This window comes from Phallusia mammillata, chromosome 7, assembly GCF_965637545.1.
Source record: "Phallusia mammillata chromosome 7, kaPhaMamm4.hap1.1, whole genome shotgun sequence".
NCBI classification, from domain to species: domain Eukaryota; kingdom Metazoa; phylum Chordata; class Ascidiacea; order Phlebobranchia; family Ascidiidae; genus Phallusia; species Phallusia mammillata.
This window is the reverse complement of record NC_137258.1, coordinates 23,713,602-23,727,262: the sequence shown is the minus strand read 5'-3', so window position 1 is coordinate 23,727,262 and position 13,661 is coordinate 23,713,602. Positions and strand designations below refer to the sequence as shown.

The window sequence follows — 13,661 nt, the reverse complement described above, 5'->3', positions numbered from 1 at the left end:
GACGTCATCCACTTCGTCATTCGTTTATACATCACGCGAATGTACTAACACATAGCGGACGGAAAAATAGTCGTAGAAGCGCGCGTTAGTGTTCCGTTACATCCCATCAGCGGAACGGCAGTTACACGGGTTAGAATATCGTACACGACAAGAGTACAAGGAGATAATACAATAAACAAACAAAAGAAATCGGCTCAGGTTATAAATTAGGCGACGGAATAATACGAGAACGTTTGGACGGCCTTCCACATGCGGCGCCAAAGTACATGTGCCTCTGCGTGCTACGTGAAAGTTGTACGGAGCACTTGAAATTAGTTTTGCACAAAAAACAGAACACAATTGTTTGGTCATAATAAGGAATGTGATTAAAAATAGAAATAATGATGTGATGCAAAAAAATGTTGTTCCGCGAGAACTGGGAATATTAACAAGAATAGAATGATGAAAAATAAGAATCAACTAGTATTCGTATCCAAATGTTGCAACAAAAATAATGCTGTTTCATTTCATAAAATACGAATTAGTTTTTTCATGAAAAGATGTTTTGCAAAAAACGCCCGAAACTCTTAAATTATTTCTATGAAATTGCGGCACTAATGTGGCCCAGTGTGAAGTCTAGCCTGAATCAAGTCTGTTTTATTAAAACTGTAACCCCAAAAGATGGATTTAAAACCGTTGTAAAGCGGTGTGATAAGCTAGAAACGTAAAGTGACGATGAAATGATATACTTGTAGTGAAATGACACGATGAAACATGAACGTTAAATAAGTTGCTGAAATGTAGAAACATGTTCTTGCTTTTTTTTGCATTAACACAAGCTAAACTCTGTAGGTCCGGAGAAAGATAACTTGATTTCGTCAAAACCAATATGGCTACAATCACGTTTTTTTCCCAGTATGTTGCAAAATGTACATAAAGTTTTGATCTCAGAAAAACTATCGGCTATAATCAGATTCGAAAAAAAGTGTTGGATTTAAAACAAATGCAAAACAGGTTAAACAACATCAAATGCATGTGGGACAAAAACTAAACGTGAAACATGTTTATGGCACACGCCGTTTATTATGCTGCAGAAAAGGCTCGTAATATTGGGGAAGTCCCCAGTGGCGAAGTTCACCACCTAGCGGTCAAAGTAAGGCGCCATTCTCGCGCCCGCTATAGACAGGAATGTCAAACATGAAATTGCAACGACATGGGTTAATATTTACGACGCGAAAGCGATTAAAGGCAAGTGGTATCACTTTTAGGTCAAGCTTGCAGGGGAAAACCGAAACGCGCAAAAATATTCGCCACACTTTCCTTTAAAGATATAATACGCGGCGACTGCGGTTACACTTTAACACAAGCAGCCGCGTTTGCAAAATGCAAGAACGAATTCTCAATAATACGACTCTATCATCACTGTCCAGGTGGTATTTTCGCTCGCTTGCATTGTGAACAGCAGAATACCATCTCGCCCTTTGGAATGCAGGGTTTTCCTACAAGTGATTTGGAGCATTCTGTACATTTGAAGCACTCCGGTTGAGCGTGCCAGTGAAACTCCTCGAAAGTTACCCATTCCGTGTTGGGCGCAATGATCTGGAACGAAAACAGTCACGGTGGAATAAGTACACTCAATTGTTGTCGACAGTCCCAGTTAAAAATAGCCTCACAACCAAAACATACCTAGTTTGTCATAATTTGTACATTTTTGACAAAAAAGCATCATTAATGGTAAAACATGACTTTCCATTTTTTTATAATTTAAGTATTTTATTAGAAACTATAACCAAATACCAGGGTATAGTTGGTTTTTATTATATTTCTATGATTAAAAAAATGATTTTGTATTATGTTATACCTTAAGAATTATATTTTTCGTTACAAATTATTATTTTTTTCCTTAAGAATTATATTAAAACAATAGTGTCAAAGACATGTAATAAGCTTGTGCTAATATCGAGTATAGTATATAAATACTACTATGCATGTCAGGTACAACCTTAGCTTAAGCATAGAAAATCGCCCATTCCCACAGACCTATTACCATGCAAGCGGTTGTAAATACCTGTAATTAGACCACAACAAACGCAATGACATAAAATAACTCGTAATCACCGGTGAACTCGTTTCAACCCTGGGTTAATTAAACAAGACCATTGAACGTTTTAACGCAATCTTGTTGTTTGTGACTTCACAATAGCTGATTATTATTTCGTCACAATACCGATTTGTCTACTTCTTAAATACTAGTTGCAAAAGATTGCAATTATAACAGGTTTTCTGGACTTAAAAAATTACTTAAATCTATTTAAAATCGAGTTTTATTTTCGCACCAACGCTATTTTTGGCCAGACATCAAGTTTTTAATCAACCTGAAGGGTTCAAAGCCTTATAAGTAATAGCCCTAAGCCAGGGTGCTGCGTAATGACTATGTCAGGAAGTTTAAGGCATCAACAACGTATAGGCGGCACATTGCGTAGCTTCCGGGAGCACCAAGCCAAGTTTTAACTGACTGACTGGGAGACCGGCAGCCTATAACTTCATTGACACATTCTTAAGGCGATTTGCAACGCATAAAACTTGTAATGCAGTATAATGCTAAGATGACAATTTATTTGCAGTTAAATGTCGGTTAAGTGCACTTGTACTAGTTGTACAATGGGTCACAATATGATAACAAGGCGCATTTAAAGCGAGGGTATTTTAAATGATAAGCTTTTTTAGCTTCAAAATTACAAGTCTGTTGACCAAGTTGTCCTGTATTAACGGTTTTCGCACAAATATTCCATTTGTTTGTACAGTTGTGTATGTAAATTGTAAAGGCACGGCACTATAGGCTCAAAAACTTTAAACGCTCAGCCACCGTTCTGCATAATTAATGTAAAGGTGAAGCATGTCGAGTTTTTGACACTTCAGGTGGTTACAAACTTACAATGTTTGGATACTTGACGCTTATCTATTTACCAGATACGGTTTAAGAATAAAATTGAAAACCCGAACCTCAGGTATCACTTTAAAACGACAGAAACTAGCAACTTGAGAAATTCTTGCTCATGAAATATACATTACTCGCTAAAGATTTCATAGAGGTGGCCTTGGGAATGTTTTAGTGTTTATTTACTAAACGCATTGTGCAAAAATGCTTGGATTGCAGAAAGCAATCTTGAGTTTCGCTATAGGCAATTTTGTTGAACTTTATTATTTGGGTAATCTACAAAAAAATGGCAGCTTTAGGCTTCACAAGTACAGCATATTTAAGTAGTACAACCATAACAATGTAACACATAACTACAAACTCGGTCCCAATACGTCGCATCATGAACTATATACAACATACAACCCACGCATAACTCGCACATACAGGCCAGTCACAATCAAAACAAATACATAACAATACTTGATTGTTTATCATGATTTAGATTACTGGGTGATTCTTAAGCTCGAATGTTGTGATTGTCAAATAACAAAGACAATGGGACCTATTTTTTTTATGCAACTCCTTATGCTTAATGCGATAATGAATACATTACATCAAATTTGAACATTATTTCAACAAATACAAGACGTATCAGAAAGATTTATTAAACACTGAAGCATTTTTTTAAGTCTAATCGCTTGTTAAAAAGGTCACCATTTTACATACGTTGACAATTATTTTCGTCGAAACGACTGTGTATATTTCTAGGTTTTATTCTACATTTTAATTAAGCTACCCTTTGTGTACCCAAGGTCACCTAATTTTTAAAAACATGCTTACCTCTTTGCATGTAGAACATGAATGGGCAAATGATTTTTCATAGCATGGTATACACACAGGTTGATTATCATGTGGGACGTAGTTCTTTCCACCCAGCGGTTGGTCGCAGTGCCAGCAGCAGAAATGCTTGAGATGCCAGTAACAGTCTTCAGCCTGGGTGTATTCCGGAGCGAAAATTAACTGTGCAAAAAATAGAAGGGTTAAAAATGATGACACTACTAGCACCTTTTGGGTAAGGTTGACGAGTTTGTTACCTAGATATGTCTTACAATAGGGAATAGAACTTAAGTGTAGGATACGACAAGTCTAATTTTATAACACGTTTATATAGTTTAATAAACAATACGTTTAATAAAGTCCTTTTCCCAATAAAACATAGTGCTTGTAATAAGTCTCCCTTTAACCATTAATGCAACTATATGGGAGGCCTATTTGGCAAAACTGGAATGCTTTCAGCGCATAAGACTAAGTGTGAACGGATGTCAATGACATTATCCAGAGCTTTTTCGGGTAAGTATTTTAAATGTCAAAGTGATACGATATTAAGGTCACCAGAGATGATGGGCATCATCATCTAACTAGGACATCCGGGTCACTTGCCATTTTTAGTCATTAAACAGGGACGCACTGTTGCAAATTGAGGTCGAAATATAATATTAGTTTTTTACTAACTATAAAATTCCAATTAGTCATATAACCAAATGACATTTATTCCAATAGCTTTCTTCAAAATGATTTGTCATAATATTATGTAGATCGGCAGACATACGATTCACATTTGAAACTGTACATGTCAAAAAGTCGTGTAAGTCATTGCCCGACCTTATTATGTTTACACAGAGCGTACAAGACAAATTAGACTTTAGCCCGAAGCTTTTATGCAGTAGGCAGCTGCGTACAACAACAAATGAAAAAACCGCGCTCCACCCAAAATGTTTCACAATTTTACAGGGATTTGTAAAACGAGTGTTTTGTCTCTTAGTGCAGAGCCATGGCCGAAAATACTCAAAATGTCACATTTCATATCATTTATTTTACTTTTTTTGAAGTTTTCTGTTACTGTTGTATGTCAATCAACCTTGTTTAATTGCAACAAGCGAAAAAATAGCATTTACGCTTTGCGAGTTACATTAATTTGCCAGAAAACGAAGGCCGCGGAAGTCTGCTGTAACGAACTACTTGAGCCCAATACCCAAGGGATGTTTTTGACAATCCAACCTGTATGTTTTCAAATCTAATTTCAAAGTCAAAATGGGCACAAAAACGTTTTCCAACAGCCACAAGGGACGAGCATTACTGCTACAAACTCAACCAAGTCAGTCTTTAGTGGTGAATGGATTGTCCAACTTGACTGGGTGCTGTATATGTATGATGAAGCCTTGGTAATATAGGCGCGGCCTAGAAACGGTTTCTCTGCATTTGGTTAAAGCGGGAAGTGACGAACCTCACGTTTCCCCTTCTAGGGTGTTCGCCATAATTCGCAAACGCATGGACGCGTGATATTTCACAACAACGCTTTACTGTAATATTGACTTGACAAAAAAACATAAAACTTTTTGACTGCCTAAAATGTACGCAAAATGCATTGCTAGGTGTTATTTGCAAAATTGTAATCCATTTTCGATTATCCAATACGTTTAACCATCGATATATAGGCGAATTACATGAACTTAATCCAACATATTAAATTGGAATGTGGAAAGCTGGCAAAAACCATAGATTTTGGAGGAATAGATTATAATAAAAGAACGTGTCACAAATGACGTATTTTTTAAGTATAATAAAATTCACAGACCGAAAGCCGGTCGCTGCATAGACGCTTCAGGGTTGATCCCAGTTATGAATTTATGTCCACCTCAAATAATAAAATTCACACAGGATTGTTTGGCAACGATCATATGATATAGGTGTGACCTATTGACTTTAGATTCAAATTTCAAACAACAGACCTACTTTCACTAAACGCGGTCCAAAGGGTCAAAACCGCTTAAACAAAGCCTATATCTTGTAGTAACGGTGGGAATAATGTGTAGCTGACAGATTAAACTTGTTCTGGGAGGAAAAACAAGTTCACAGTAAAAACAGCGGGTTCGTTGGTTGTAAAACTGATAAACTGTCGGCGCCTGTGGCTAGAAACATTATAACGTCACATAAAACGCCACACAGCAGCTATGCAAATATGTCCTTGTGCTGAAAAGATAACAACCCAGTCGACTTAGCTATGCAATTAAAAAGCGACTTTTAAAGACGCAAACGTTGTGCAGAAGTAGGTTTGAAAACCCGCTTTGTTTACTAGACCGCGACGGTCAAATAACCCATAAAAGCTGAAACTTTCATTCTGTCTTACATGTTTTTGAGTAATTTTCGAATTAAATTTCAAGATGGCTTGACAAATACACAATATCCCAGCAAAACAAAGTCCGAAGCCTTCTTATGTAGTGACAAAATAAATAAAAACCGTCAGTGATACGCAGCATCTCAACCTGACTCGATAAAATGATGCTTGCGGCAATGTATCGTGGTTTTGCTTCCTTGTTATAACGTGAACCACAAGAAAGCGTTAAGGAGAATTCGCTGCTTTCTTCACCAGTAGTATATAACATGATGAAGACTGCAATGCCACTAGGTATTTTAATTGCTCTAACCTTTACAGCATGACTATTCAGGAGAATAAAGAAACGTGTTTTTATGAGCGCGTGTCAAAAAGATGTTACATCTAATTGCAACGTTTGACTTTAGCCTTCGAGAAACGAATTAAAATATTGTGGAGGCCTTGCTCTGGCTTTGATGACCGAAAAAACTTTTAACAATCTACTATTCTTGTCAAAAAAAAATATTTGGAAAAACACGGGCCAATTTTTAGGCTTTTAAGCGCTATTAAAATGTGGAATGCGAAACGCACTATATAACAAACATATACATGGTCAAACCCAAAAATACGTTTTTTTTATTACACTATGTTTCGATGTGGCATGTTACAACATTCACAGTATTTGTAAAACTTGATGAAAAGACTAAACAAGCATATGTGAATATATATTATCTGCATCTGAAAACTTATATTACTGCCTTATTCAAATAGAATCACAACATATGATAATTAAACAGCAAATAGACGACCAAATTGCCACAAGAACCGAATCAGTCAGAATTAAAAGAATTACAGCCACAATTTAACCGGGGAAAAAGTTTAATGCTAGCAGCATCGCTTACTTTACACACAAAGTAGACGGGTCAAACCCAATACAAATCACAAAGGGTTTAAAAATAGCACAACACGCAAGCTTACCTCATCACATGCGGCACATCTTGGTTTGTGGAGTTCGCAATAATGTCGTCCACAATAAATCTTATCTTCGTGGTAGAAATAAATGAGATCGACCAGCAGTTCCTTGCATTCAGCGCATACGAAACATCCAGGGTGCCAATATTTTTCACTACCAGCTCGTTCGGCCCAAACTATAACGTCTCCCACTTTCAGAGGCTGTATGCATTCGGCGCAAGACTGTATCAAAAATTTAAAGTATTTATGGTACATGTGGTAAGATGGTACACTTTACAACAGTATTTTCAATCCCAACCACTGTGCTTTGAAAGATAGGCAAGTGTGCCAAATAAAATATAGAGTTATTTTTTAGGGTTTTAGACAAAATTGTGGTTGTACATTACAACCCTATTGATCTTCGTTGTTATTTCATTTTTTCACAAATGCATCGTCACAATAAAAATACAAATTAAATTTTGTAAACAACTTTTTGTGAGTTTAACCAACAATTCGTGCTGCTAACAGAAGACCCAAGTGTTATTAAGCCGTAATCATTTAAATATAGCAAGTCAATGTTAATACAATTTTGAAGGCCATGGTACCAATGTAACGTTTTGTTAAAATTGCAATTTCTGGTTCGAAAACGTTTGTTTACTGCAATGACAATGACCTTTATTGTCAAACAATGCTTAGGCAACAAAACCGATATCTTTGAACAGGAAACTTTGCACTTAAAAGTGGGACTTAAACCTCAAGTACTTTTACAGCACCAGCCTATATATAATGCATAGCTGCGTCCGCCCAATGAAAACCAACGCGAATAGTTATGCACGGGAAATGCACTACGTCACGACAGCATGATATAAGTTTGGCATGTAATAAGTGAGATATGGCTCGAATTTGTCTTGCTCAGTCATAGGCGTTTATGACCTTGGACATTTTTATAAACAACGTAACGATGGGGCAATGATGGAATTAAACATTTATGCACTAAGGATTTTTTGCCATGCCAAAAACCTGGTTTAAACCATAATCTAATCTAAGACATTTTAATATTTTAGCCATATTACTAGATATCTTAAACCCTACCACTTAATTGTATTCAAAAAAATCCAGTTGAAACTGCAGATGATTTAATTTCTCACCTATATATGTCTCATAAATATATCGACGCCAGGCCTAAAGAAGGCGTTACATTCAAGCCAGCCCTCTGAACATTGTTTTTGGGCAAAATTCATAGACCGAGAAACTCAAAGTTTCAATTTCACACACCTTAACTTTTGAGTTCTCTTCTACTTTTCCACCTCCCAATGCTTTCTTCCTGTACTGTTTCACAAAGAGATTCATTTCTTGGGTCTCCTGGTCTGTAAGATCGTGGCATTCTCCTGGTTCTTGATCGTGAGGTGGCAATTGTCTCATCAGCTGTTTCTTCCTGTACTTGGCACCCGCTGTTCCAACGACGGGTTGTTTGTCTTTCGGCAAAGCCTCAATATATTCGGTGACCTAAAAAAGATCATTTTTTGTTGAATGTCTAAGTTCGAAAAATGTAAAAAATGTATAGCTTTTAAGAAAACAAAAACGAAGTAAACCCAATACAATGAGTACAGTAGCGAGTACTCTATTCGGGAATTGCAGAGTAACAGTACTCATGGCTGAGTTTTGCGCAGAGTAGCGAGTACTTTGGGTTTCTTACTCGCGAAATTGACTGGTTTACTGCAAAAAATCTTGGAGTAACTTGAAACGAGTAATGTATTATTCGGCGAGTCCCAATTTTTAGAAATAACTCGCGTTAGGTAAAAAGTAACTGTGGGCAGCTTTTTTCGATGTAATTCGCGTTCAACAAGTAAATCATATTACAGTTAATCTGTACAGTAAACCTGTGTTGCTGCCTAATAACAGGAAATTTGGTGGTTTTTGGGAATAACTCTAGTTTGGTACCGATAACTTTGCAAGCAAAGGGACTTTTTACATATTTTGAGCACTTTTTGGTGCTGCAACACATCACAATACCAAAACACAGCCAGCGTGTTTGCATTCTAGCGGGCAAACCCCGTCATGCATAAGCTACGTAGCACACATATTACGGTGCTTCCGGTGTTTGGCAGCTATCGGCTCAATGCGCGGTCGTTCGTGTTGTAAACAAGATAAGCTACAGTTGATACCCCGGGTCTGTACGTGAATTGAAACAATTGCATGTTTTGTAAAACACCTAATCCATAGCATTGTCGGCAAAATTAATGCCAGAGTGCTTGTACATAGTGAATGCATTTCGGTGCAAAAATGGCTTATAATCCTTTGTTGTTGTTGTTGTGACCATTAAATGTTATGCACTGTAATGGAACAAACTATTGTCAATCCGTACGTAGCGATTCTGTACTAAACACTGTAGCCGACTTAAGAATTTGTTGATATCGTCAAAATACTAAATTAATAACACACAAAACATGCATAATTTTCAATTTTCAACCATTCATCACCCAACACTTTTTTCACACAAATGCACTGAAGGGTATAAAAACAAATACAGTACTTCTTATACGAATTTCAAGATCGGCAAAACCTTATCGTTCGAAAGAGAACAACGAAAAAAAGTTTTTTGGAACAAAGTGACGTGTCCTGTTGCAACAACACTCTAGCAACGTCTCAGATGACTGATTTGCCAACTGAACCGTAAAGTCATAGGAAACCTTCCCATTCTAGGTTGCCCGAATTTCAGAGTTTTATGACGTTCAGAAACAAGCGACTATCCGAACTATCCATCATTGTGTGTTTGTTTAAAGAACCGAACTGCTATTGGTGTAATGTAGGATAAAACAAGGTTTTGGCAATAGTGTTGCCATGAGTGTAAAAATGAATGGCAAGCTCAAACTGCGCTAAACTGTGTGAAACTACGCCGGTGGCAATTATATTCTTAGAATTCTAATTTAGTTCTAAGCGTCCCTATAGCATTGTGGTCGGTGCCGGTCCGTGAGGGGTTTGTTACAGGGCCGCATAAAACTTGCTCAAGGTTCACATTGCATCAAAGTTGTAATAACTGTTAATAGTTTTCAGTGCTAAACATTTGTGGTTTTTATAGGCCGGTCCGTGATAAAAAAATCAGTTTTAAACCGGTCCGCAATGCAAAAAAGGTTGCCGACCCCTGCTCTAGCTCACATAATGTCGCTTTTTCACACGCAAAAGCAAATGCTAGCAACCCAATTTCACTGTCGTTTTATCCAGAAAAGGTCTAATTAACTGCAAGATTTTGTTAACATACCAACTTCTGATCAGCAACGGGGGGTGTCCATTCATATTCCTTTTCTTCGTCATCACTAGACGATGGAGGCATGGTTGGGGTAAGCCGGCTTTCTTGGCTCTGAAACAGAAAGATATTTTGGGCGTTAAGGTGAACACAGTAAACCATTTCTTATTAATGAAATCTCCTTTGAAGTAAAGCAACTGCGAGGATTCAGGGTTATTAAAATTAGATCAAGAAAAATTAGCGCGAAAACCATTAAATATGTCGTTGTGTTTTAGGTCAACATGCGAGAGTTCAACCAGTGAATGACCTTCTTGAGCAACAGAAAACCACAAAGGCGTGCAAAAAATATCTGAACTTTCATATTATTTACTGACAAAATATTTTGTCCCACCTTTAATGACTCCTCAGGCTTTAGTTCAGTCTGTTGATATTCTTCAATCACTGCCGGCTTTTCTTCCTTAATTTCAACTTTTTCATTAAATTCCTGCGGAAGTGGGGGTACTTCCGGTAACTGGTCGTTCTCAATGGGGGGCGGAGGGGCTGGAAAACTCCCTTGATCGCCAAAGTTTGGGGGTGGGGGCATATCATTTTGCTCTGCGTGACCACCAAAGTCCAAGGAATGTTTTTTGCCCCCGATGTCAATAGTAACGTTGAGGTCACCTGACTTGGCTGTTCCGTTTACGTTCGAATTCGTATCGTTGACAATCGTTTGTTTTACAGGTTTGGGGGCAGGTGGGGGTGCTGCAGCCTTAGGGGCTTTCGGTGGGGGTGAAGATTCGTTTGATTTCGGGGGCTTCTGTTGGGCTATTTCTCTATCTTGCATTAGTAGTTTCCCGATGTTATTTATACCGCGAGTGGAAATACTCGATAAAACGTCGTGGTCTTCTTGTTTGCATTTGCAGTTGCGGCAAATTTTTCTGCAAACCAAACATTGAAGTCACCAATAACACAAAATAGGCATTTTACCTTATACGGAAAAACTACAATGTTAATTTTATTGGAAACACTGGAAAGGACTTAAAAAGTGACTTTGAAAACAAAAACTATCAAAAAGATCGTATTTAGTAGATATTATTAGTGCAATAGACCAAAAAGCCAAAACCGTATGATTTAAGGCAAGTAGGAAAATAATACGGGTGCGCCGTGCGCACTATGATACGCGTTGAGGGTTAAACTAAGAGTTGCCTTTTATGGTTAAAAACGCTCCTACCTCCAAAAATGTAGGTCGAGGCCAGGACACTTGTCTCCACATTTTAAACATGGCGCACCGGCTCCAACTTCGTGTGTTAAAACTTTCTGCAAATAACAAACACTAACGTTTAAAGGACCCAAGCAAAGTGTAATTGAATTTAAAAAAAGTTGTCTATTGCCACAAATTTCTCTTAAACCAAGTTAAATTTGTTCCAAAATTGTTTTTAAAATCAATCAACTTACAAACCATTTTCGGTCTCTTATGATCAATGTGACAATAGATTTTAACAATCACAGTTTTGTTTGAGAATAAACCCTTTAACGCACAGGGCTTGAAATAAAACTAATAAATCCAAGTACCTCCGTGATTCCTGATACAATTTGCGGATCGGCAGCCATCGCGACTTGCACACAATTTCTGTCAGCAGAAAGTTAGATTTTCGATGATAACCCTTTACCAAATTAACTATTTTAGCAACACACAGGCTTGACTCGCCTATTGTAGACTTCTGTTCAGCCTAGATTAGCCTGAGGGGAAAAGAAAAGCCGGAACTCGTATAAAGCTGCTGCTTCTTGTAAGTTAATTACTGGCCTCATGAACAGTTACTTATCAAAGTCAAGTCATTTATTGTACTAGTTCTGTAAGCTCGTGCTAACATACAATTCCTACAAAACTAGTTCCTTAAAACGACAGTAACGCCTTATCAAAAATGTTGCGCAAGGAGACTACTGAATACACTTAACTGTTTAACGTCACATCATAACAGCAATGAAACGTAGCCAATTCTCCCAAACAAGTTTACACAATGACAAATTCCCAGTGAAGTGTTTGTAGAGTCGCCTACACGTTTCTCATGTGAGACCACAAGGCAGACATAACGGTGATTCACTTAACCTTTCAACTCTAGTTACATTTAACAGCAACTAGAAAACACGGTTGGCGTTTTCCTGTAACTCAACCTGCCTTTCGTAGCAAACAGGCTTGTCGTAGTCAGTTAATGTTACAAGTCAGTCAAACGGTTGTTTACATTTAAAAGAAACGTTACTGAGTCTATTTTGCGTCAACAATATGAGCCGAAATTTTAATAATCAACAGTACTTCTTTCTAAGTTGTTATTTGTTTAGCCGCCATTGTAGGATATTAAACCCCATACCAGCAGCAGACAAGCAAACAATTCATAGCTGAACTTTGGCTAGCTGCCTGGAATACTGCCTTCCTTTCTCCTTGCGACAAAACTTTCTGCGTTGGGTAATATCCAAGTATCCAGGCTTATGATGCTTCAAATTTCATTTTTCCTATTTGAAGAAACTCAGCCGGTACATTCTTGGGCGATCGAGCAGTATTTTGCGCAACACAATGGCCGACTTGCTTCCTGCCATATAAGGACACGTTTGTTTTGCCTCTGACGTTTTCCCTTTTTCTCACATCTCGTCGTCAGCCGGGCGAGCGCTATGACAGGCAATTGGCTTTATCAACTCGACACTTCGTTGTCACGTTTGCACTTTTGGGGGAGGCCTATAAAACCACATGAAGCATTACAAACGCACGCATCTTTAGTTTATTCGCCCTCATTTTCGGTTGAGCACTAATTAGGGTTTTTGGAAGACAAAAATATACTTTCATTAACCTAAAACCAATAAAGTAGTGCATGACATTACGCACGAAATATTTAGGCCATATTTTTTTCTATACTTACTGGTTTGAGTTGTTCGTTTCAAAACTTCGCGTTACGTTTTGCACATTTTTAACATTTATCACAAACGTTTATGAAGCTTATCCATAGGCATTTAAGTTTTCTGTTTCAAAACTTGTAATTGTCATTAAAAAACTACATAAATTTCAGTTTTTGTTCTAAAATTACTCTTTAAACTGTACGCAGTCAAGTGGAACGCATAGCCACACATCTTCACAATTTAAATTATTTTAACAAAACAAAATTGCCTATGTAATTTTTTCTTCTTCTAACCAATAGGTTTCTACAATATATAGCAAAAAATAATAATATTTAATTTGAAGAACATTTTAATGTTCAAAATCAATTCTTTAATCAAAACCGAAATAAGCAGTTTACAAAATTGCTTTTTTGGTCGCAAATGGTTGTCGATTGTTCGTAAATCTTGCGATTTTGTGAACACGGCTTTTTGCAAACAGCTGGTGAGGTGTTGAATTTCTTAACACGTTGTACAGTTTCTACTTTTATGTTTCTGGTTTATAAATTTGGCTT

The 13,661-nt window shown here is 37.3% G+C and overlaps 1 protein-coding gene across 1 annotated transcript; it reads right to left on the bottom strand.

Moving 5' to 3' along the window:
* Nucleotides 1-7: 7 nt before the first annotated feature.
* On the bottom strand, nt 8-11,996 carry LOC145238464 (testin-like). Its single transcript, XM_080101655.1, has 8 exons — nt 11,797-11,996; nt 11,456-11,541; nt 10,637-11,162; nt 10,261-10,359; nt 8,277-8,507; nt 7,029-7,244; nt 3,740-3,919; nt 8-1,578 (listed from the first exon to the last, which is right to left on the bottom strand). The coding sequence occupies exons 1-8, from the start codon at nt 11,833-11,835 to the stop codon at nt 1,399-1,401; spliced, it is 1,557 nt and encodes a 518-aa protein (XP_079957781.1). The 5' UTR covers nt 11,836-11,996; the 3' UTR covers nt 8-1,398.
* Between the last annotated feature and the right edge of the window lie 1,665 nt (nt 11,997-13,661).